Here is a 25,328-nt window from a genome sequence, read left to right as displayed (position 1 = left end):
TCCTGCGAGTAACAGTCCTCTATTAGATCCCAAATATATCTGATTGGTTCTGACATATTACTAGGAACACAAACTCGGTGATACGACAAGTGTTTGTCTGAATTAAACTAAGAAAGATAAGAAATAAAGAATGAGTAAGTCATAACAAAATGATGGATCACAGTGGAAAAAGTAGATGGGAAATTGAAAAACAGAAGCAATTGTATTCTAGTATTTAGACAGGGTCAGTGCTCAAGCTTGACATGAGTTTGACTGGTATGCCATCTAGTGCTGCACACACACACACAAAAAAAAAAAAAAATCAACCAGCGACTTCACTGTGGTGCCACCTGCTGGCCCTACCTGGTCATTGCTAGTGAAGCCCTTGTGCATGATGTGGTAGAGGTGCACCAAGAAGTCACTGTTGGGGAGCAGATCCTGGTGTCTGGTCATCATCTCACAGATGAGCTTAAAGGCTTGCAACTTGCCAGCCTTGTACTCTGTTGGCAGCATGGTGGCCTGTGGAGAGGGGAGAGAGATGTTGATGTTAGTATTATTATCAGGAGTTTACAATCGTTCACACTGCAGGAGAAGCTGATACATTTTCATCTGTGGTGAAATCTTGTCACTGCTGGAGTCAATGTGTTGCTGTCAGGCAAATTACACATTTTGAGTTTGACTTAAATATGCAGCATAATTGTTTTATTGTTGTGCTACAATAAAACAAGTGGATACTGCAAATTTAATTGTGTGCTTAATCACAGCATCTATCAGGGACAAAACCAACCATTCACTCTTGGTTATTATTTGTTGCTGCTGCTGGAAATGTAATAATATTGCTTCCTCATCATTAGAGGGTACTCTCAGTGAAATTCCTACCAGATTTGATGAACGTAGAGCAAGTTAAACTACTACAATGCTCTGAATTATTATATACTATTATGCAAACTGTATACCTGCTAAAATAAATATGTATAACACACCGTTAATGTAAGCCTTATTTCCTTAAGTGTTTCCATCTCAGGAGATGTCTCAAAGTACATCATTAATGTGTTATTTCTTAAATGTTGCCTGCTGTTTATCTGTGTTGTTAATACCCTGAAAAGCCAAGAGGCAAGCATCCGAAGAGGAGGAATAAAGGCAGGCTGGGGAGGAGAAGACTGGTTGTCCACACTGATCCCAAGGTTGTCCCGGATCTGTAAACACACATTTAACCTCAGTCCATGAAACACAACTGCCATACGTAACAGTTTTAAGCACAGATAGGTACAAGATAAAAGGTATCTTCTCTTAAATGCTTATATCCATTTAATGGGATACAGGTAGTTGAAAGAAAAAGGCACTATTCAAACATAGTTAGATTTTAGAAAAGTTCAGAACATCAAGTGCTTTATACAGTATGTCAATGTTTTTAACCTTATCACCTTACCTTGGCAAGCTTATGCCAGAGCTCATAGAGATAGGAGAAGACTTTGGCATGGATTTTGGGACACCGGATGTTGTTGACATCTCCCAGGATACCCAAAATCCTCCTCCAAAGGACAAAAGCCGAATCAGCATGCCAGCCAGTCAGGGTCCCACCAGCAATGATGCTGACATCATCAGCCAGACACTCACTGCTGTCTGCATGGTCAGAGAGAGAATTTGGGTTGGGTGGTTGAGAAAATAAATGATTTTGTAACATGTGCAGTTGTTGGTACCTGATAGGCAACCCATTTCAATTTTATTGAGGATATGGGATTCAGTCAACAAATGCAGAACCTGAATGTAAGCATTTTCCATTTTGAGACATTTTTGCAAAAAAAGATCAATAAACCCTCAGGGCAATCACATCAGTCTCTGAGCAGTTGTTGACCAAATCTGCAACCACTGTGCATTAGCCCAAATGCATCCAAGCAGCAACATCTCTGTCCACTAAAACCCATCGAAGCACTGAGGTACTACTGGGAAACAGTCACAAGCCACATGCATCACCCAAATAAACTAAGGAAATATGGGAGGACAGTGCCACCTAGTGGGTAGAAGAAGAGGGAATAAAAGCCTGTTAAAGATGATGGAATGGAAAATGTGTGTAGCAGATCTGAGGTGTTTTTTCAACTTTTTCAGCAAAACATTAAAATGATCAGGAATGAGGATGTTTAAAAGTGGGATAGTGAAATGGAGTGGAAATAAAGGTAAGGCTGGAACATAAAGAATAATCAAACATTGAGAGTCAATGGCATAAATGAGAACTCTACGTTCTACTTAATGAGTAGCAGCTAAGTAGCAGTACCCAAGTGGTGTGGCATGTGTAAGACAGACTGATGCATGGTGTCATCCAAGGGGCAGTCCCGTGGGCACTCTGCGTGCACCAGCAGGGCTGGTGAGGCAGGGGGGTTCTGGGGGTAGTGGTTGTGGTAGGACAGGTGTGCTGAGTGACAAGGGAGGGCACACTCAGGACCTAAAAACAACAAGGGATAAGGGATAAATCTGGGTTTGAGGAAGGGAGCACAAGGACAAAGGAAGAGTGACATATTCACAATGATCACAATGTAGGACAACACAAACAGAAATTCACATACAAGAGTAGGAAGGATATAGGGCCAATAATAATAATCTCTCCATCAATAAAGATGAAGGGGAGGAAGCGGGTAAACTAAGACTAATATACAATATTTAACTATCACTAAGAAATATTACAATTCAGTTTAAATTAAACTACAGACCAAAGGTCACGTCACAAAATTCCCAATTCAAACACACAAGCTGTCAGCAGCTTCAAAAGATTAACTGGCTTAGTCAAAGAGATACTGTAGCAGATACTGACAAGCAGGTCGAGTTTCCTGACAGAGAAACTGTACCCGCCCATGACTAATCCATCAAGGGTGATGTTATTGCAGGAATCAAAAGCCCATATGGACAGGACACACCTCAGATGAACCTGGAGAACTGCTGAACTCTTTTAACTAATTTTCTCTCTGTGCCGACTGTTTACCTAAGATTGTCCTGTACACTTTTAATAAAGAAGACAAGCCCAGAAGATTATAGTTACCACAGATATAGAAAACATTTTATTATCTGGCATAAATGTAAGACAAACATTCTTAGCAATTACAATACCTGCTAGAGCTTCATTGTGGCTGAGCAACAGACTCCCCTGGTTCTGGGGTTCGGTCGTCACATCCATGTGGGCCGACTGTGTGGACTGAGTGTCAGCCTCCTCATCAAACGCCTGCCAGGTAATCTCAGCTTCATTGAGGTAGCCGTTGGACATCTCACTGCTTATACTCTCGCCTAGGGCAAAAGAGGTGGATAAAGGACATAACCAGTGTAAGAAATATAATACAGAGGCTTATGAGAGGCTCACCATCCATTGAAGTATCTTTTTGTGTGTGTAATGGCACTGTTCGCAATTTCCTGATTTTCTGTTCCCATATTCCACTGTTGGGATGATGTTTTCATGTTGGTTCGCGGTTCTCAATGTTTTTTTGTGAGAGGACACACATCACTATGTATGGTGTAAAAGCGGTACAGCAAACCAACAATAAACATCATCACGACAACGAATTACAATTGGGGGGACATGATGATTTTCAGCTACTTTGCTTGGTGGTCTGTGTAGCTTGTTATTATTGAGGGAAGAATTAATGCAAAAGTTTATTAAGGTATATATTTATATATATATATTTTATATATTTATAGTGTCTAACTTTTCTCTCTGATCTTAGGTCTGATGTAGTTTGTGTGTCCCTCGGTATTGCACTCTGTCTCCGCTGGACTGCTGCTCTGCCGAACAAGAATCTAGGAACACAAAAATATACATTAGAAATGACATACTTATATGGGTACATTCATTTGGTTTGGTACTATTGTAAAGCCTGATTCTTCTTACCACTGGTGGCTCATTGCTCTCTCTCTTCCCCTCAGATGTCCTGGCATCAGAAGTAGGGGAGTGCTCTCTCTTCTGGGCTGCAGTGCAACACAGGATGTTGGAAATAGACAGACAGCAAAAACTTCAGTTTTTGTTTCCTTAAGTATTAATTTTATTCTTTTCTTATCTTCTCGAATCATTTCTAAAACACTGTCTCAATGTGAGCTATGTGAGCAAACTTTAAGAAGTGGCAAATTTTAAATTATTTTATGTTTGTAAATACCTGGTAAAGTGTCAGAAAGTTGTTGGGTGATGTCTGAGGTACTGCTGCTACGTGGCAGAGGGCTATCTCCGCCTCCAAGCTCCTCCTCTCCCACACATTCTGACATTTGACACTCCTCCACATCTGACAGGACAATAAGACATACAGTTAGGACAAGACACAAGACCAAATACCATAAAACAAACTGAAATGCTAAAACACACGGAGATAGATGATGCAGACACACACTTGTTATAGACTCCATGCAAATATCCTGCAGATAGCAGCAGGGCCACGACAGATGTTTTTTTTAAGTTTTCATCAATTAAAAACAACACAATTTAAAATGATGTTGGTTAAAAATCCTTGTTGGTAATATTTCCAGATGTCACAAACACACAAATGCATGCAGCTCTCAGCATACACTTTACCTGAGAGTCTGTGAGAGCAAGCAGAGTTACCAGAAGAGATACCAGGCAAGAAAGAGCTCACAGTGTGGAGCAGCATAGGAACGCTTTTAGCAGTGGGCAAAGCCTCGTATAGGTGAACACAGTTGCTGATGGACTGGCTTCGCTTAGCTTCCATCAGGGAGAGTGAAAGAAGAGAAAAAGAAAAGAAAAAGAGACAGTGGAAACAGAGAAAGGGGTCAAGGGAAAGAGACAGCATTCAATGTCTGCAAAGTATACATTTATACTGTGCTTTGGTCAATACATCAGTCATCAATCAGCAGGACAGAGAAAATAACTCACTGAAGTACCAAAGTTTAACTTAAATCTAAGTCCAATAAAGTGGATTCATAGCTGTATATGAGGGAGGCCTTTTGGGGAAAATATTGGCTCAATGAACAAATCCTAAAAAGGGAAGCAATATCAATGTTTTAAAATTAGAATTTATTAACATTTTAAAATTAAATGGGACACTTAACAGAAAAAAGAAAATTCCCTAGCTAGTTTTAATTTAGACTGGTCTTCCAAGTCCCCGCTGTTTCTAGAGCTAGACAGATAAATCAAGCGAGCTGTCAGGTCAGCTGAAATTAGCTTATGGCAAATATGCCTAATTGGTGTTGGTGTCAACTGATAAGTAAAAAGAAATTGCAGTATATTAATTGTCATGTATGTTTGAGTAAAAGAGGAAAATAGGAACTTAATCAATTAATCAAATTAAAAATAATATTAAAGTTACCTCCTACGAACCTCAGAGCCCTTAATTTGTCATTTCACAGATGTAACTCATTACTTCCTTTGATTATTTTAATCCCACCAGAGGCATTGTGCTCAAAATACCATGCACAGACCACATCTACTAAATAAAATCTAAATTATATTATCTTCTGATGCTACAATTTAGAAACCTTTTAGTAAATATATGCCCAATAATCATCAACAGTGGCAGAATTGATGTGGTTCAACTGGGTCTCTGTGGTAGTCTGTGTTTAAGGAATACACAGTGAAAGATGCACCTTTTTTCTCCATCATTAAGACAAGATCTCAGAACAATATTAGTTTGTATTTGCATGTGTAAGTACAGCCAAGTTTTGACAGTTGTGAATGCTGAGGCATTGCCATTGTGTCTGGATAGCACTTCAGGTTTAACCTCAAAGAGAGCAATTAAAGAAGAATGTTCTATTCTCTGCTTTCAGCACACTTTAATTACGCTTTTCAGTTCAGAGAGCTGCATCAGCTCTGCTACAGCCCACCTCTGCCTCTCATTTATGCATATTAATGAGCATTAATTACACTCTTAATGAAACTATCAAAAAACTGCCACGCAATTGATGTGTGGACCTTCTCTTGAGGAGTGGGGAGGAGGGCTGTTGGGGCTTTGAAAATCAATGTGGGAGAAATCCAATTAGGTCAAAGAAAGGGAAGGGAATTTAAAGCAGTAGTGTTTAATGTCCATCCTTGCTTGCTGGCAGATACAAATAAACAGACTAATAGAATAGGTGCATAAACATGTACATGAGACACATAATAGAGGCGTCAACACACACACACCTTCTGACTTTGTCATTCACACACAATACATCTGCTCCAAGCTGAACAAGTTTGTCATTTCAGTTTATTTATGCTAATTGGGAAGGCAGTAGGCCAGAATAAGAAAAGGGATCATCTCTGTCTTTTATCCTCCACATTAAGATTCTGTCTAGACAAAATTAAGACAGGCACTGCAGCTAGTTACTGCTCTGCTGCCTTCCAGCTCAACTTATAATTAGGCTGCCACATTCCCATCAGATAAGGGGTGTTTGCTGTGTATAAATTGAGCTAATGACAATGAGTGTCCAAAGATGGCCTTTGACATGTTGTCAGGGGAATTGTGCTGAATGTCTGCAATTGAGCTGACATTGAAACATGTTGACATTGGTCAGTGTCATGTGAGGGGAACAATGGGGGCCATCTGCTGGCCTCTTTGTCTTTGGTGTTGGGCTTTCAACGGCACCTGGGCTAGTGTACACAAGGACCTGTCTGAAGGCTTTCACACACTGTAAATACGTTTGATAAAGCCTATGGCCTGAGGTTTTGGCTCAGAAGCTTATCAGTATTGTGCTGTTAGCCCACACAAAGCCAAACACATGATACAGCATGGACATAGAACAGTATGTACATGCAGAGAGTCTTAAAACAGCCACTCTGTTGCTTGCTTTGATGGATTAGTAATATACAGCTAACAAAATACTGTTATCATTAGTATTATGTGTACTTACCAGAGGCCTTCTGTCGGACGTTGTTTCGGGCCGTCTCTACACCAGGTGCTCCTGATGTAGTGGCAGAGCGAATCCTCATGGGCTCCTGAACTCCTGGCCCGCCCTGCTCTCCCTGATTCCTCCAGCTCAGCGAGAAAGAGCGTGCCACTGCTGCTGCCTTCTGTGAGTCCTGGATCACTCCTGACATGCAAAGAACATCTGCTGAGTAATGAGGTGCCAGTGTACAATTTTTTACTAATAATCAGCTTTATATTTGGATTAGGCACCATCACCCTCCACTGACATGTCAGATAGTTCTCTGTGGCTTAAGGCAATACAGTTTAGATGCCATGGTACAAACCATGTCAGCCCACACACTGCTGCAGTATGTGTCAAGATCAACATCTGATTACCCACTGCCTAAAACCTGCAGTGTGGATTCTATCTTAACTAACAAGAGCTCACTGTCAGGTCTGAACTTTATTCCTGGCAGCCACAAGTATTATAATAGACACTATGACAAACAGCCAGATTGGAACTGAGCAGTATATCCAACGGTGCTTGAATCTTGAAGATCAAGAGCAAGAGCAAGGTGTGGGATAGTCCAAGATATTATAACATAACATAACATAACATAACATCTAAGAAACTCACTTGCTGTGCCTAATGTTGATATTTGTGAGTCCACAATAGAGAGAACACTGAACAACAATTGTGTGCGTGACAGAGTGGAGAAAGCCACTAGTCTCCAAATAGATGATTGCTGCCCATCTACAGTTTACTCAAGACCATGAGGATAATCCGAAAGGGTGCTGAAAGAACGTTCTGTGAATAGAGGACGCCAAAGTGCAACTTTTTGGCTGGAATAACTAGTGTTTTCTTGGCAACAACCAAACTGCATTGCAGCATATGAACCTTATTCCATCTGTGAAAAATGACGATGACATTCAGTATGTTATTTTGTGCCACTGGACCAGGATGACTTGCTGTCACTGATGGTGGCATAAATTCTTGAACTTAAACATTTGAAGCACCCATATTATGCTAAATCAACTTTTTGGTCATTTTGGTACATTTATTTTATCTGAACAAACTGTGTTTATTTGTTTTTTGACAGAGAGGCCTAGTATATCTGCATTTATGTTATGTTATGTTTCAGCCATATTGTGGATGCTGAATTAATTTCAGGATTAAAGCTCAACGATGGACTGATTCTGAATGACTGTGACCTCATTCAAAGTTTCAATCTGTATGTTACCAGTGCCATGTGCTTTGTCTTATTTGTTTACTGGGTTAGCTTGTTGAATGTAGCCACATTAGCTGCAGAGTAATGCTAATGTAACTCTTTTCCCCATACTCCAGAGCAGAAGAGACTTTCAGGCCAGTTTCTCAGCGGGACAGCCAGGATGTTCTTGATACATCGAGTAAAGTTTTACCAAAACTCAGCTGCAAAACCTGTCACTTTGGAGAGGGTCTGTTCATGCACATTTTCAGATTTGCTGCACACTTTAATCTATACAGTTTTTCAGTATGACAGTGAACAGGCACATTTTGTGGACTTCAAGGACCTGATTTTCAAGCCCCAAAAGAGCAGAATATGGGCACTTTAAACACCCACAAACTATTCTGTAGCTCTGATATTAATTTAATTACAACAGTAATAACAGTATAGTAGTATATAGTATAATACAGAACCTACAGTGTCTCTTAATAGGCATTTATCCCACCTTTTGACTTTTTCATGTGAAATTGTTTCAGAAAATGGAATTATCTATTCAGAAGTCAATTTAAAACTTTTCCCCCAAATTTCCAACCATCCCAATTCCCAGATTTTCCCATTTCTCCTCCTCACCACGTCCTCTCTGCTTCTTCTCCTTCTGTTCGCTGAGTTTGTCCAGGGGCAGGTTGGCCATGTCCAGGCCATAAACGGAGCGTGCCAGCACAGCCGTCAATGAGTCCATGATGCTCGCCCACTCTGTTACCAGCTCCTCCCAGTAGGTGAGAGAGGACAGCACTGCCAGCAGCTCGTCCCACAGCTCCCGGGAGATAAATACGCACAGGTTGGCTCGCACCCATGCCACGATGATGGTCTGAATGCAAGATGAGACAAAGTGAGATAAATTAGCATTGACAGACAGGTTTGCAATGAATCTCACACTATCACATCTAATTTAGTGTGTTTTCTTGCCTTGTTGTCAGCAAATATCCACACAGGATGCATATATAAATATACTGTAATATTTGTGCCATGGATTTACATCCATTCAACAGGGTATTGCTACACTGTAAGTAAAGGAGGTTTGACCGTAGGCATGATGACATATCACACTCTCTTAAACTAGCTTAAAACTTGGCACATGCAGACATACCCTAAATATTATAGATGCCAAACTTTCTGCAAAGCTGTCTTTTCTTTGGTTTTCCTGTGGCCTCTTCATCACTGCCTCAGTGATCCTCAACAATACCTGCAGCATTTGCTCCCTGTACACAGAGACAGTAAAATTTAATCAAATAACATTCAGGATGACTTGTCAAAACTGGAATAATAAAACAAATCCTCCCGTTAGAATGTAATGTCTCACTGACCAGGTTTGTGTATTCATTGTGTGCTCCATAATCATGTGCCGGTAGATGCTAAGGACACCCTTGCACACCTCAACCTGGTTTTCCAAGAGCTTAGGTACATCGTGGCACGGCTCCAACAGGAACACATTGGATGAGTTGGTCAGGAAGACCTACAAAGTGACAAGTATCAGAGAAAGTACATACAGAATTACCCGTTCAGTAGTAATCCTCACTTAAGGCTGAGAGCTAAAACTCTGTGACAAACCTGTAGTGTGGGCTGAACACCAGCCTTGATGTCCCTGTTCTGCTCCTGAGTGAGAAAGCCCCGATTGATGGCGCTACTGAATGAGTAGGTCCTACCCCAGCTGGACGACCGTCTGTGACCATGACTCTCCAGGACCTTGTAGAAGGCAGGGCAGGTCAGTTATGAGGTTCAGTAAATGCTAAGAAAAATACCCATTATAGAAAAGACCTCACATGTTTGGTAAGAAAGCACATGATCCTACTGTATATCTGGCTATATTAAAACTACCCTACTTTTTTCAGTTTTTAATACTTAAATAAAAAACAAATAAAAAAGTAAACTAAAAGCTGCAAAACATCTACAACTTAGTTTGGCACCATGATATAAGCATACATCGTATGCTTATATCATGGTGCTTTTGTTTATATCATCGGTTTTCTTTATTACAGCCTGATTCTTTCAGTAATTTGGTGAGTTAGTGTTTTTTTGTATCTTTAATCAATATATATTCACTACCAAACTATACTGTAAATGCAAACCTTATGATTGAAGTATGACAATGAAAATATAAATAAAGGAAATACACAGAAAACTACTTCAGTTACATTAGTAACTTAAAAATCTTTTTACAATTGCTACTCAGTGTTCTTGATTCCCTGATTACTCAAGATTAGATCTTATTTTATAGTTTTGTTTTTCTTATTTTATAGTAGTTTTAAGAGAATTTTTAAATACTTGGTTTCAGTGGTTTCAATTTTCTCTCTAAATTAATACTTTTTTTTTGGAGCATGTGGAAAATCTTTTTACCATTTTTACCAAGAAGTAACCAGTCACAATATTAGTATAATATAAACTGAGGAAATTGTGGTTGGGAGAAATAAAATGTATAGGCTGTCCGGATCAAAGTTTTTACCTGCGTATGAATGCTTATTGTCTCCGTTCTGAGCATCTGTTCAGAGCTGTCATCCACTTCATCTTCCTGAGTGGTTCTGTCAGGCTCTGTCATGAAGCTGGGCCTCTCCTGCAGAATCCACTTCCTGTACACTTTGATCACTTTCCTAGTTGCTGATGCTTCACAGGACGGCAGCAGAAAAGCCTTAGGAAGAAAAAGATGAACTATTAATCTATTTCAGAATTCAGAATTGTTTTTAAGAGTAATTTCAACAAATGACCAGCAGAGGGCCACGTGTGATCCCATTTGTAAACCGTGATATGCCTACAATGTAATTAATTTTTACATCTAATAAAGACATATTCCTTAGTGACCCACAGTACCTGGTGGAAGACCTCATTGACAAAATTCACATTGTCCCTGGTGGATAGCAGGATGTTCTGCACCATGTCATAGACATAGCGGTGTTCCTCCTCAATGCTACACAAACTGGAATCGCTGGCTCGACGATCTGAGAGCGTGCTGCTGTTGGAGTGGCTCTTCTCAGGCTCTCCGGATGGCCCATTCGTATCCCCATCTGATGTCTTATCCTTCTCCTGGCTGCTACTGCCTGCAGTGACAGTCTGGCCACCACAGAGACAGAAATGAGAGTCCCATAGTGTGCTACTGAGCTGCCTACTCATAGTTAATAATTGGTCACAAGAGTCTTATTGACTAGAAATTCCTTAGTTGATAAGTTGTGTTCTATAATGATTTTGTGGGGAATGAGCTGTTGTATTGGTTATTACTGTGAAATATTTCTTAGCTCCATGTAATTATGGCAACATTCTTCCTTTGATTACTGCCCTTTAAAGGTAAAATACTCCAAAACAAGAAAAGTACAGTCTGGCATTTGTACATATACTTAGATGTACTTTAATATGCAATCTCAAACAGTCCTGCACCAAATCCTAACTTCATCTAGTGTGATACAGCTCAGTTTTTATTTAAACTGTGTTATACAGGTTATGATATCACTGGATTATTATTTTATAAGACTGCACTTGTGCTAAACTGTATTGCGTAGCACACACGTAGAGTCTGGATATCGATGGATAAGTATTTTCTTAAAAATGTTGTTCTTTGCAGCATGGTGTCTTCATATGTAGGTACAAGTGCTCAGAAGCTTTGCTGCAAAAATTAACATAATCTTGTTTTTTTTTTGTGTACCTCCTCCTTGCTCAATGAAAGTGCTCACCTGGATAAGTTTGGGAATGACCTCGGTGCCGTTTTTGGCGCTCTGCGCCACTGCAGCACTGTTGACATACTTCTTCTCCAGGAAGAAGGTGACCAGCCAGGTGATGAAGGCCACACGGGGTGCCAGGTACTGGTCCCTGGTGCAGAAGGTGCTCTCGTTGTTTCGTGTCACTGGCACATACAAGGGTTTTGGTCTGTGGTGTGGGAGGTCTGAGGGAGTAAGACAGTGAATGAAGAGTTGAGGATGGTTACACATAGAGAAATACAAGAGACATCAGAAATCATGTACAAACGTTAGGTTTTTCAATTTATTTTTTTCCTTCTGTGGGACCTCAAGTGCTATGTGCTTGGGGATCTCAATGAATGACTGCAGAAAGCGTGAAAGCCTCCAGAATGAACCAACATAGGAAGAACAGTAAGTATGCTTGTGTTTGGTTAGATTATTTCATATATAAAGTATATGTACATTCATACACTCTATGTCAGCTTACCTAATAAAGGCTTGTAGAGGTTTGTGAGCTTAGTGAAGGAGGGGAATAGATGTGGAAGGTAGTACTTCTTAAACAGGCTGAAGAGAAACCTGAAGCCTGTGTCCTGGTTCTCTTTGTTTTTCCATTCTGTACTGGATGCCTGGTAGACAGACAGCACAAAGACAGTCAAGGTCAGGCTACAGAGAGAGATGGTTCCAGCATCATTCAGATAGTGACAATATATTGTTTGCAACATAAAAGATTGATTGATGCAGAGGGATAACAGCGTTAAATTAAGTACACTGAAGATTAACTAATTAAATTCTACCAATTGATCTAAAACTGTAAGTGACATGAGAATAAAATCTATAAAAATAATTTAATGGGGGAAAAACAGGGTCATGCACGCCCTAACTACAAACAGTTAGAACTATGACAAATTAGACCATCTGGCTTGTACTGCACTGCAACCTGTGCCACCTGTCCATCTTTTTTCAGGGTGGTTATTACCTGTATGACCATGTACTTGAGCAGGGTTTCAAGGATGTAACAGGTCTGGTCATCAGCTACTTTTTCTCCCACGACAGCTGGAACCAGTGGGGTAATCTCCTCAGGCACCACTTTTGCTGCACACAAGTCCACAGATAAAAAAAAAAAATCAAGGTTAGGCTTAGGAAAACGAGTTCTTGACTAAAAAGGAATTACGACATCATACTGTACATAATATAATAATATAGGACCATGCATGTTCCTGTCATCTGCTCTGCCTCACCATCAGGGGGGTTGGAGAAGGGGTTGTAAATGATGGTATCAAGGGTACAAGGCCCTCTAGTTGAGGGCACAGCGGGGAACCCGGGCACCAGACAGGCAAAGATGAGGAACTGCTCCTCAGCACAGTTGTCCCTCAGGGCCTGAAGCCACAGCAGAAAGAGACGGATTCCCTCACAGCGGATCTAGACAAGAGAAGATTGGGTCATTAATAGATACACAAAATGAGCTTATTTAGCAATCCAGTTATCCAGTTAGAATAGAAATACGTGAAATCTTTTTTTAAAACTCAATGATACCTGCTGTGTAGCCAGACTCTGCATGTATCATTCACATTAGCGACACAGTGCATCATGTCGTTGGCAGATGATGAGTTTTTAATATGACAACACTTACCTTAAATGAATTTCCAGTGTGTAGAAGCTTTTTCAGGATGGAGCCTGTAAGAAAACAAACAGGTGCAACTGTCAGTATTATTATTATTATTTTATTATTATAAAAGTCTTTTGCAATCCAAATATTCAACAGCAATCTCTTGCACAACAACCAGAGACACCACAAATAGCACAAAGTTGACAGGGAGGGACTTGCTTGTCATCTTTACTGAGGCAAATTGACCTTGATGGGTGGTCCTGACAAACTAGAGAGGAGAATGACAAGACTTCACATTTTCCTGATGAAAATTAACATCAGTTGGCAGCAACGAGCATTCGTGAAGGCAATCTGGTTCTGCTGTAATCAAATGAGACACTGCTCTGATTGCTAAATACCTTGGGCGGAAGAGGTCTGTGGGTGTGAGTTAGGACATACACTTGACAGCCTACAGACATGATGAAGACTTTACAGGCTGTGAAGAAATTCTAGATAGTCTTAAACACTGATTGCAAGTTTACAACTAGGATTAAAATTGTGTTTATGTTACGGCACAAGTCAAACTACCCCTTACAGACATATGTAAGCAGCAGCCATAAAGCGCTTGCCGAGTTATTTTAAATGGAAAAAAAAACTCATGTGTTTGCATGTGTGCGTTTGTCTGGTGCTGTTGTTGTCAGGATTTTCTTCAGCATTTCATCTTTTAATGGTCAGTGTCAAATGTGTATGGCCTTGCAATCGTGAGCAAAAAACGAGAAAACAACTAAAAATCATTAACGTCATTCTTGAGCTCCCCTACCCATCACATGGAATTTGTGAGAAGGAACTCAAATTCCTTCAGCAATGCCACTGGACGTAGAATGTGATAAAAAAAAATATCTGTGAAAGAAAAAGTAATCCAAGGAATTCCATTAAAACTCAGGTATGGTGACAAACTATCTAGCCACCATGACACATTCTTCAAAGCAGAAGTACGTAAGTGACAGCACGGCTTCTTGACCACTGACACATGAACTGATGAGAGGAAAAGAAACTTCTATGCAAGTTCAGGAAAAGGTGAAGAGGCAGCTCAAAACCTGTGATGATTTGTTGTCCAATGACTGAAAAGGCTGTGAAGTTATGCAGGAAATCACAACCACAGATGACATTAAATGTGAAATTACAAACATTCAAGTTGGTGAAAGAAAAAACAAAACATGAATACATACCTATGCTGTGAAACTGCCATCGGTTGTAGATTTTCTCAGGCAGAAGTTGTAGAATTTTCTAATAAAAAAAAAAAATAGGAAAAAGTTACAATTAGGTTTCTTATGTGATTTTGGCAAATTGCAGAAAGAAAATAGCTACTGACCAGCTGCAGGATGGACACTAATTAATACGGTTTCTTTCAAGCCAAAACGGTTTGCTTAGTTTACAGACGCACAATGAAGTCAGAATAATTTTGATAATTGTTGCACAATTTGGCCCAAGCAGTAAACATTCAAGAAATGCAGTCTTGCTGCTCTTTATCTCAACTTGGTTTAGTATTGAGAGGGCAGCACTGAGAAATGTCATCACCTCGCCAACAGCCGCTTTACAACTCAATTAGAGCGCCCTAACCTTTCAGCAGCCTATCATTATTCTTGAATGCAGCGGCAGGTTAACTGGGTCCCTCTGGAGAGATGAAAAAGAGAGGCTGGGGGATAGCAAATGTGTGTGTGCGTGCACACAAGGCCAGTTAATAGTCAGTGCACTGTGAGCAACTGATGCCCAAATGGCTCATTTCTCATCAAATCCTAATCACTGACCCAAGTGAGACTTCATGATTGCAATGTCTGAGATGAGGTCAAGTCTTTCTTTTACTGCTTTACGTATGCAGCTCTGACCCACTCAACCAGACAACCAACTATGGTCGGAATGATAAAAAGCTCATCTGCCCTGGAGAGTGAGAACACAGGCAAGAGAAGAATGGAGAGCATGACCAAAAATGTGCATTAAAAAGATTACAAAAGATTAAGTCCTCTCCTGCCACAGATGCAGTGATGAGTCTGACTGAGGGAATAAAGACAAAAAATAAAAAGATGGCAGAAAAAGTATCGCTAACTAGCCTATTAAACATCATTATGCCATGAAATGTTCCATAAGCGTTTATGGAACATCAAGAATGTAAGAACAACAATAGTTATTTTAATAAAAGGATTTAATAAATAAAACTGACCTTGATAAACTATAAAATAACATTTGGAATTTTCAGAGCTGGCTTTACTCTGCCGTTGTGGACATAAAAATAATTGTATCATTATACCACGATAAAACTGCTCTGCAATATGTCATATGACATTTTCAGGTTACAGTATAATGCTGAAAGCTGTGGTGGTCCAGAGGTTAGCTCATGTTTTGAGAGTCTTAGCTTGTCAACAATATGCTTCTTCATTTGTCACCCTGAGTCTTTAACTGTCCCTTCTTGTCCTCTGAGAATAAATCCCTGTCGGTATCAGTGACAGTGGAGATAGTGAAAGACATACATCACTGAGGGAGCGCGGGATGATGATCTAGGCTGCTCAACTTCTTGCTGATCCACAGACTTGTTGATATGTGTGTACAGGCGTGTGGCTGCACCTTGCTATTGATCCCACATGGGATTAACACATCTCTGTACTGGCCTCCTTCACTCTGTCTCCTTGGGGCAGTAGACACATTATGCTAGGCGGCAACAAAGCAGGGTGGTCTGCTTAAGCCTTTTCTGTGTGTGTGTGTGTGTGTGTGTGTGTGTGTGTAGACACAATAACATCATCTTTCTCTCTCCTTACAGAACACAAGAAGGGAGAGTGGGAATGAGATGAAGAAGCTAGCTCAGAAAGACTCCCTGTGGAGCTGGAATGGCAGCTGCAACAATGAGGAATTTACTGGCTGATATGAGGCGAATGCAGAAGCTGCCGGACTGGTGGCTGGTGGAGTTACTCTAATCTGCAGCCATACTCCAGCATAAAGATAGGGGCATTACTGTGGTACAACTGCAGCCTTAACACATTTACATGATCCGCACTTAGGCTTCCAGCTGCAGGGGCGAAACATGACACAGAATACACCTCTCCCAAAGGTGGTCTACAAGGACTTATAGATAGCAGCAACAGACACACAGTCGTGCCAGAAGATATTTTGCAAGATACATATTATTTAGAGTTTTGATATAACTCTGGGAATATTGTACCATCTAGGGACAATGCAATCTCCTGCGAAATAAAGACACAAAGCACTACCCTACTAACACATGAACATGCGATAATCAGAGAAATTCCAGTGTGTCAATCATCTGAAATGCTTTGTAAGATGATCCTCAACAGTGGGAACCAAGCCAGACTGTTTATTTACATGCTAACAACATTTCTCAGCCTGACCTCATTATTAGTTGGTAAAGACATTTAAGCTAGTAATGCATTTGTGATATAAAGTAACCTCAAACTATAAAATATAAAGCCTAAAGCACTTTGAGTTTTATTAGTGAATTATTTAACAAAATACAAACATTGCTGAGCACTGTCAATAGTAGAGGCTTTCATTCTCCTCTGTGGCCAGTGGGTGGCAGCAGCAGATTGCAATCAAAGTCCTCAGGTTTCTCAGCGGCAGTTAGACCAGCCAGTTTCAGGTTCCTCATTGCTTTGTGCAGCAGGTTTCCTCTAGGACCATGTTGAAATTATGTTCATGTTTAGGCATGATTGGTCTTGGACAACGGAATCATGCTAAACTACACGTCATGCATTTATAAAAGAAATTAGAAATCAATGTTCTTGCATTGGACAAAAATAGTTATCTGTGAAAGGGACAGTTGAAGACCGACGGATGAGGTTCAAAGGCTGAAGTGCAAGTTAAATCACAGCCTGAGAAATCGAGACTAATTTACACAGCGTGTTCCACGTGCAGACCTAAGCTACACTTAGTACATTTATGCATTAATGAATAATCCCCTGCTGATGAGATGTCAGTCATAACTAAGACTAAAAAGCGAACAGGAAAAATCAATCACTTTGCTAAATAGCCCTAGGTTAATTTCTTACACACATTAGCCAGCATGTATAGGAGAGTTTTAGTGGTTCAACCATAGGCATGTCTAAAGAAAAAGACTGTACTGTTGATGGCCGTTTATGTCATTAATTACATATTTATACACAGGCACCATTATAATGTTGCATTTCTACATGCCATTTAAATTCACATCCATCACAATCCATGTTTCTAATGAGTTATGGCAGGTCAATAACAAATTCCTCTTGTTTTGGTCTTTCCTTTTATCAAATATGGTAACATACGGTTTATAACGCAGCAGTGTTTCCATTACGCCTGACCTGGGTTCCAGTTATCCACAAAACATACAGTCATCTAGATTTAACACTAAGATTTAACAAAAAAAGGCAACGCAGCAAGTAAATGCTCCAGTGTACATATGGGGTTGAGGGGTGCACAGAGAGGATGCCAAGGGAAATTCAGAATGCCGAGTCAGGTCCGGATGACAGATAACAGGTCATGGTGGGGTCATATCCTGGAGAGAAAGTGGATATGCACAGACTTCCCTGTGAGTTTTGTTGGTCCCAGAGCTGTCCCTTAACCTGTCCCACAACCTCAGCGGCACCAGGATCAAACTGCTTTCAGTCAGTAAGAAGTAATCAACAGTCATATGGGAGCGTAAACAACCTAGACTCCGTTGAGGCCTGGGAATTGAGTATCCCTACCGAGAAGCTCAATCTGGATTTGAGGCAACAAAGTCTCCAAAAAACAAATTTGCTGTTTTCTTTACCTCCCTCACTCCATGCTTTTCTCTAAATTTAGATGCACAGCAAAAGCAGCTGGTATGAAGGTATGCATTCTGACTCCAGTAAAATATAGAAATGGCTGCAAAGTGAGACGTCATTCAGCTGAGCACATTGTCTCACACATCTGACAAATATTCAATTACAATAGCAAAAAGGGGAACACTACTATTACCAACCTAAATACACAATATGTCTGTATTTTTGTGGCACATCTGGACATAGATTTTTTAACTACTCTCCAATCTGCATGGACGACCATGAGCAAACAGCAGTCCTGACATGTTCATTAGACTCTTGTCCATACTGACCACTTCACTGACCACTTCAACGTTAGGTTTGTGGTCATTACCTCACTGGAAAATTGATCTTCAGGTCCTTAAAACTCACTTTAGGCATTACACTGACACTTATTCCCAAAGATTTACAGCAGTACAACATTATTCCTATTTCTACAACTGCCCTGACAATCTGAGTTCAAGGCAACACTTTTCTAAACTACCTTCTTTCCGATTTGACTGGATGTTCCCTTGTAAGTTAGTTAACAGGGATTGTCACACCTTTTCTAGACACAGATCTCCACTGAACTTGTTAAGCGACTTCTAAAACCAATTAGCAGGACCAGTAAACATTTAGGTGTGTCACAGTAAAGGGTGTGAATAGTTATGTAATGCAGTATTTTGGCATTTGGGCCTGAACCTTGGGACTAACGTTCGGGTGGGGTACTAAAGGTGCTGAAGGTGCAAAGAAATCAGATGCTTCATTCTTGTGTTAAACTGAGAACACCTAAAAGATAAATATAGCAATATGAAAGTAAAAGATATTGTAAATGGTAAGATGAAACTTTTCTATGCAGCATCTTCAGCTGTGTCGTTGCATTCTCAAAGAGATCAGGTCTCTCATCGTTCTGTTGCATCGCAAGCTGCCATGGTGGATGCCTCTGTGGCTGCAGACACAAAGAAAACCTGGAAGGGAATGGCGAAGGCTGCCGGTGGAAGTGGGGGTGGGGTGTTTCAGCAGAGTTTAGGGGGAGGGAAAAAAGATTACCCCATCTAGATATCCATTACTCAAACAGGCTCCACATGGGGGGATCATACTCAAACACAGCAACCCACAAAAAAGGGGTCACATACCTCATCATGACAGCAAAGTAATCCTCACGTAGCCAGCTCAGAGCAAACACACATGTACTGTATATGTGAACCACATTTAAATGCAATAAGCCACTCAGGTGATAAAGAGGCACGGGGAACCATGTTACCCACCTGCCTAGAGAGAGCAGGGTATAACTGTGGCTTTCCAGGAAAATTCTTCCACAGAATATGAGAGGCAGCGATGTCGAGCTGCGTTGTTCTACTTACTATACTGCTGTCTTACAGCATTAAAGTGTGTCATAAAGCACAGTGCTGTGAAATGGCTTTTGTCCCAGCCTCCGTCCATTCATAGCCACTCTAACCACCGGCTCTGAGGCCTGGACAAGGGCTGGTTGCGCTCATGTTTTGTTTTTGGTTGGCTTTTGTTTTTATAACAAATGATACACATTTATAATAAGAAGAAGTTGGGCTTATGCTAAAGGTACCAGAAATATCAATTCAGCTTAGGCTCTAATTGACACATCATACAGGGAAAAAAAATGATTAGGCTGCACAAACTGCTGGCCTCAAAAATATATAATGTGTGTCCCATACCATCTGTGATAATATGATACATAGCAGTAAGCCCAAATGTATCCACTGATATTATATTCAAGACACACATACACTATGATCCAACACGCCTAATTTAATATGCAGTAAAAGAGAAAGTCGACACAGTGTAGCAGAGCTCAGGATCAAAGCAACTCTGTATCTGTCCTGTACACACCACTCAGCGCAAGCTTATCTCGGGGCACGGGTAAAAGTACAAGTCATCACAGGCAGGAGCTAAAAGGGGACAAATGAGGGTTAAGCTGCTTTCAATATTAGTTCTTTTTGAAAAGATGACCGCATACATATGTAGGAGGTATGAATCCAGGCTTTATTTACAGGTCAGATGACTGGATGTGTGCAGAGTGAGGGTGGATTTCTTGGTGACAAGTAAAGAGAACTGTAGGAAAATGGCAAAATTATTGATCCTTCTGATCACTCACACACTTCTCTCAGATTATCAGACAAACTAGGACAAGACATACTGTATAAAGAGGGACAAACAGAAGCCCTCTGTGACTCTTTTGATTTGCTGCCATCCTAACAGCCCTGCCCTAAGCAAATGTAACTGGAGAGCTGTCTGTTTGTATTGGAAACTGGAGCAGACACACTTCCTCTGATTTGCATATACACCTGGGTTTTAAAAACAACAGATGAACTGGAAGCTCTCCCACAACCTGCTAAAAGGTGGAAAAATTACTGAGCTAATGTTTTTCTTTTTTTTCCCCCATGTACACAGTATCCAATTGATTTCTAGGCTATTTGAGGCAAATTCAGGAAGTAGCTAGAGTTGCAATATGGCACCATGAAAACTGTGGTTCAAGCCCTGATTTCAGCAGTAAACATTCTGAGACTCAATGGAAATCAGATATGGAGACAGCACAGAAATCAGCACAGAAAAAGGACAACCGACTTACTTCAAAAATAAAGAGGATGGAGTCCAGCTCCTCCCTTTGTGATTTGTTCCCTGAAACACAAGCATAGTACTTTGGGTTTTAAACACATATTGTAAAGCTAAACTGCTTTAGCTTCATTAATAATCTAACAATAACATGGGCATTTTGGGCAACAACACAAACTGCCAATGGCACAGATTCCCTTACTGTGGTTAATTATTGAACCATAATCAAGGGTGATGTTCAACAAGCCAACTAGTGTACAGTTCGAAAAAGTGTATACGCACCTTTTTGCTTTAAGTTGCTTTCCAGTGTAATGAAATTTTCATAGAAGATAAAATAAATCTGAGAAGAGTTGCTCTCGAAGAACGCCTTCAGTTCACTTCTGTCAATGATATCTGTGAACAAAGGGAAACGCTGTTATTGTACAATTAGTGTCATGTAATTGATACATTGCCTAATGTTTGATTTTTGTCAGCATGCTATAGAATCTATTACTGATTTACTGATTTTATGTGTCCACGTGGGGGGGATTATCAGTGCACACAAAGTTAAACAAAACCGCCATAAAATCTAATTTTAGACACCTGAAAGCTTCAGAGCACTCCTGTCCTTTAAGTGGGAAATTGACTTGCTGTCTCTTTAATGCAATGTTTAACCTCAGTACTGCACACTGCAATGACTTTCTACCTCTTCCCCCTTTTAAACATTACATCTCTTTTAAAAGGCAAATTGCTTCACTTCCCAACCCTGCATAACTTCACCAAGCCCCTACCAGTAATCATTAGTAGAAAGATGATGATGACAGAGGTGGTGAGAAACAACTTTGACTCACAAACTGATCATTTCACAACTCCTGTGTTAATGTGGGGATTTCATGCATTTTCATTGCTTTTCTGTTGATGAGGTTGTCATTTAGAAATGATTAGATTTGAGGTAGATAGAGGTGTGTCTATGTCTTACAATGTGACTGTGGTTATGCTAAGCTCTGGTATTAAGGTTTTTTCTCCATTTATGCTGCTCCACTATGTGGATTACTGTTGAATAGACAAGTGTGTTCCATTCAAATGATGATTTAGGATGTCCGCATCTCCTCCTAACTCGGTTGAGTTTGGGGTTTAACTTGTGTGGTCTTTTGATGATGGGGAAGGGTGGTCTGATTGAGGTCTGGCTGAGGTATGTTGATGACTATAGCATCTATCAGGTAATGATGCAAATGTGTGGTCCATGTGTACTGACAAAAAGCCAAATTCATGTAATAAATCCCAATTATCTGCCATACGTGTACAGCCATGGTAATTAGATAGGTCTGGTCTGAATAATCAAATATAGGCCAGGAGGAGTCCTGGCACTATAACAGCAATTAAGGTTCACCTTCTGTTGGGAAACTCCTTGTACCACATGGCAAACTGGAAGACTCCCAGAAGCAGTGCAGCTCATGCGGTGTGCAGGAATTATTATTGTGAGACAAAGATACAGGCAACTTATCTTTGCCCTGACGTTAAAGCAAAGATAAAAAAGATGCATAATGGGAAGATAAAGTCAACAACATGACTGCTTTAAGTCTCACCATTTCAAGGACTATGAAAGCATCTTCTTAGGGGGCTGAATGTCTTGTTAAGAGTTAAGAGGTCTATGACAGAACTAGGAGATACAATTAATTTCTAGAGCAATTCCAAAGCCGACAGCTGACCCGAGACCAATGTTAAACCTAAAATGTATGAGATGTATTTCTACATTTTGTTGTATCTGTGTTTTGCACACAGAGAAGACCTCTAATGCTTGAACTTCACCTCTCAAAGAAGGCAACACTTCATTAACTCCTCCTTGCTCTTGGCATTAAGATAATCTGCTAAATTCACATTTAAGCACAAACACTGATACACATGAATGCGCACGCTCACACACTGTGGACCTTCAGGAAAACTTTAATGATAGGTCACTCAGTCTTGCAAACACTGAAAAGTGCACACATGAGTGCCCCTCTTTAGCAAAACCTGCCAACATAGACACTGCAAATGTGGGAAAAATCTGTTGTAGTAAAGTAAGCATAGAGTTGTGACCAATATGTTATCTGACTTGACTTAAAATATGCAATGCATACAGCATTTATTGTGTATAGAAACTTCATTTATTTCCCCCCACAGTTTCTTTGGTTTAACTTTGAGCTGGCAACATCACCTAGCCTAGCTTTCTTGTTTTAAGAACCGGTACTTTGGAATGACAAACTGCTCTGCTGTACCAAAATGCTTCTAGCTAAAAATCCTGCGAGCCATTATACTGGAAGAGGTGTGCAGTCAACGGTATAAAATGGACTACAGCTTTTGCCAGGACAAACACCCCTGAAAGACTAAAACTACAACTTTCCTGTGAGATGTTGCAACTATTAATGCCAATTTAAGCGTATAAATAAAGTTTGTTTAGAGTTATTTTATATAAATTTCCTACAAATACATGTGGCACTGTAATAAATCTAAATGTAACTATGTGACCAATGTTCAAGGGTTGGGGTCTGAAAATACTCTGCATCACTTTTTTTTTTTTTTATTACTGTTTATCCTGTTGGCAGGGTTTATTAAAGCTGGCTAGCTTCCAAGCTGTAGGAAAAAATGAGAGAACAGCATCTTCCATGAACCTAAAGATGGTAGGATCAACAGTAGCATGTAGCAGTATGTATGTTGTATCACTATTGTGCTCCTTGTCAGACTGAGACCAATTACATCTGATGTGCCCAATGCTTTTGTATTTACCAAAATCCCTAAAACAACCAATGAACCTTTGGTCTATGTTCTTTAAATAATAATAGATAATTTATGTGTCCACAAAACAACAATAGAGCACCCAATACAAATCACAATTTCAACAGGGCTAATTAAACAACAAGAAAATAGTGTGAATGAGTGCAAATGGTGTACCTGTGACAGACAAAAGACAGCAAGGACGTCTGTAATAATCAACTCATATTTGAATAATGTTGGATGAGGCATTAGGAGTTGACAGGGGCTCTGGGGAATGTCATGCTGCATGTCACAGAGCCATCAGAGCCTGTCACCCTCTGCTCCTCAGCCTTCAGAGTCAGTGCTTTCCATCTGCTCGAATACTCTTAACTAGTCAGGAGCATATATTTTTTTTTCCATTCTTTTCTCTCTCTTTCTCTCTAGTTATTATATCAGTTATGTTTTATAGCTACGTCGTTCTCTTTATTTATTCTCCCTAGTTTAGGTCCTACTCTTTGTATAGGATATATTTGATTGAAAGGATGAAACTGTACAATGGCTGTCCGCATCGTGACAAGCGATATTCAGCGAGACCCTTCTTTCAGTGAAGGCTTCTCAAGTAACAGCATGTGGTCTGAAAGGACCTGTGAGTGTAAAGGATGATACTGAGCCCAACAAGATAACTGTGTCCTACAACTGTCACCCCTCCCTCTGTGGGACTTCATGTCACAGACAGGAAAGCACTGTTGGATGAAGAGCAGCTGTAGAGAGCTGGGATCACACAGGCCTGTTATGGTGGGAGGAAGCCTTGTGTCTTACTTATGCTGAGTGCAGCTGAATGAAACCAACACTCAGTGATCCAATTCTCTCAATAGCTCCTTCTTGCACAGAGGGAGAATACAGAAGAACTATTAAAACAGAGCAGAGAAGGGATGGAGAGGTAATAAGAAAACTCTGCCAAGATCAGTAACAAAAAAAACAAAAAGGGGTGACACGTTGCCACAAATGCTATAATAACTCTACTTGATGTGTGAAGATAAATACTCAACTAGTGTCTGTCAGCTGCCTTAATGACAGAAAACTGACTATCCTGCAAGGGGGTCATTAGGCCAGCATTATCGTTAACTGACTAAAAAATGTACGAACAATGGTCTAGATGTTACTGGCTGTGACAATTTAATGATGCAGAGACCTACAATCTTCTATAGTGGAATTAATAAACACATGCCAAGCAGACCAGCCATGGCTGGTTTGGGTTGGATGACACAGTTCTCCATTGTGATATGTTTCCTGTGAACTGTCAGGGAAGGGCAGATGTCCCACCCTAGTGTCAGAGGACCAGCTGGAAAATAATAAGGTGCGACCAGAACTGAGGACTGTAATATAATATTCTGGAGGGTATAAAAACCCAGCATCAAAACAAAATGTTTTATGGCAGCGGATATTATGAGTTCACTATAATTTCCACAAAAACAGAAAAATGTCCCACTCAAATGTCACTGCAAAGACTAGATTTAATGATTAGACTTTCTGACTTCTGGCTCAATAAATGTGTTATTCTCATATTTTGGCTGTCATCGCTGTAATGTCTGAGGCAAAGGGTAAAAAATGGACTGAAGTGGAGAAGCCCACACAGTATTAAATAACCCTATGTAATGGTTTTGGTACATAGCATCTCCATGCAACAATGGAAAGATGGGCGATATCAATATTGGAGATGAAGAAGCAACATTTAAATAATTAGTGGCTCTTTCTGTTGCTTGCTATTATAATCAACTGCCGTTATACTGGCTTTGTCCAGCAAGTACTAAGAAAGTGCACACAGCAGTCTGCACACTGATCCCATTAGCCAAACAGATGAAGGTTATCCAATCAGTTAAAGCCTATGGTATGTTTATACAATAAAAACCAAATGCCAGTTTACTCTG

At 40.2% G+C, this 25,328-nt stretch overlaps 1 protein-coding gene across 5 annotated transcripts in view; it reads right to left on the bottom strand.

Annotated features, from left to right (window-relative positions):
• Positions 1-25,328, bottom strand: part of ralgapa2 (Ral GTPase activating protein catalytic subunit alpha 2) — a 79,576-nt gene that overhangs the window by 45,491 nt on the left and 8,757 nt on the right. For 4 of the 5 annotated variants that reach the window (XM_026356298.1, XM_026356301.1, XM_026356300.1 and 1 more), the window contains exons 2-24: positions 20,971-21,081; positions 20,705-20,754; positions 14,527-14,584; positions 13,343-13,386; positions 12,951-13,131; positions 12,689-12,804; positions 12,200-12,338; positions 11,710-11,918; positions 10,856-11,095; positions 10,494-10,676; positions 9,602-9,736; positions 9,358-9,506; positions 9,141-9,252; positions 8,624-8,861; positions 6,793-6,972; positions 4,113-4,235; positions 3,851-3,927; positions 3,669-3,759; positions 3,079-3,252; positions 2,252-2,419; positions 1,409-1,602; positions 1,077-1,175; positions 343-498 (exon numbers count right to left, since the gene is read on the bottom strand). In XM_026356298.1, the coding sequence (XP_026212083.1) occupies positions 343-498; positions 1,077-1,175; positions 1,409-1,602; positions 2,252-2,419; positions 3,079-3,252; positions 3,669-3,759; positions 3,851-3,927; positions 4,113-4,235; positions 6,793-6,972; positions 8,624-8,861; positions 9,141-9,252; positions 9,358-9,506; positions 9,602-9,736; positions 10,494-10,676; positions 10,856-11,095; positions 11,710-11,918; positions 12,200-12,338; positions 12,689-12,804; positions 12,951-13,131; positions 13,343-13,386; positions 14,527-14,584; positions 20,705-20,754; positions 20,971-21,081 (3,227 nt within the window). The remainder of the gene's footprint in view (positions 1-342; positions 499-1,076; positions 1,176-1,408; positions 1,603-2,251; positions 2,420-3,078; positions 3,253-3,668; positions 3,760-3,850; positions 3,928-4,112; positions 4,236-6,792; positions 6,973-8,623; positions 8,862-9,140; positions 9,253-9,357; positions 9,507-9,601; positions 9,737-10,493; positions 10,677-10,855; positions 11,096-11,709; positions 11,919-12,199; positions 12,339-12,688; positions 12,805-12,950; positions 13,132-13,342; positions 13,387-14,526; positions 14,585-20,704; positions 20,755-20,970; positions 21,082-25,328) is intronic. The other variant, XM_026356303.1, reaches the window with a different exon arrangement.

This window comes from Anabas testudineus, chromosome 12 (genome assembly GCF_900324465.2).
Source record: "Anabas testudineus chromosome 12, fAnaTes1.2, whole genome shotgun sequence".
NCBI lineage: Eukaryota > Metazoa > Chordata > Actinopteri > Anabantiformes > Anabantidae > Anabas > Anabas testudineus.
Note: the sequence above shows the minus strand (reverse complement) of the source record. Positions and strands in the feature narration are given on the sequence as shown.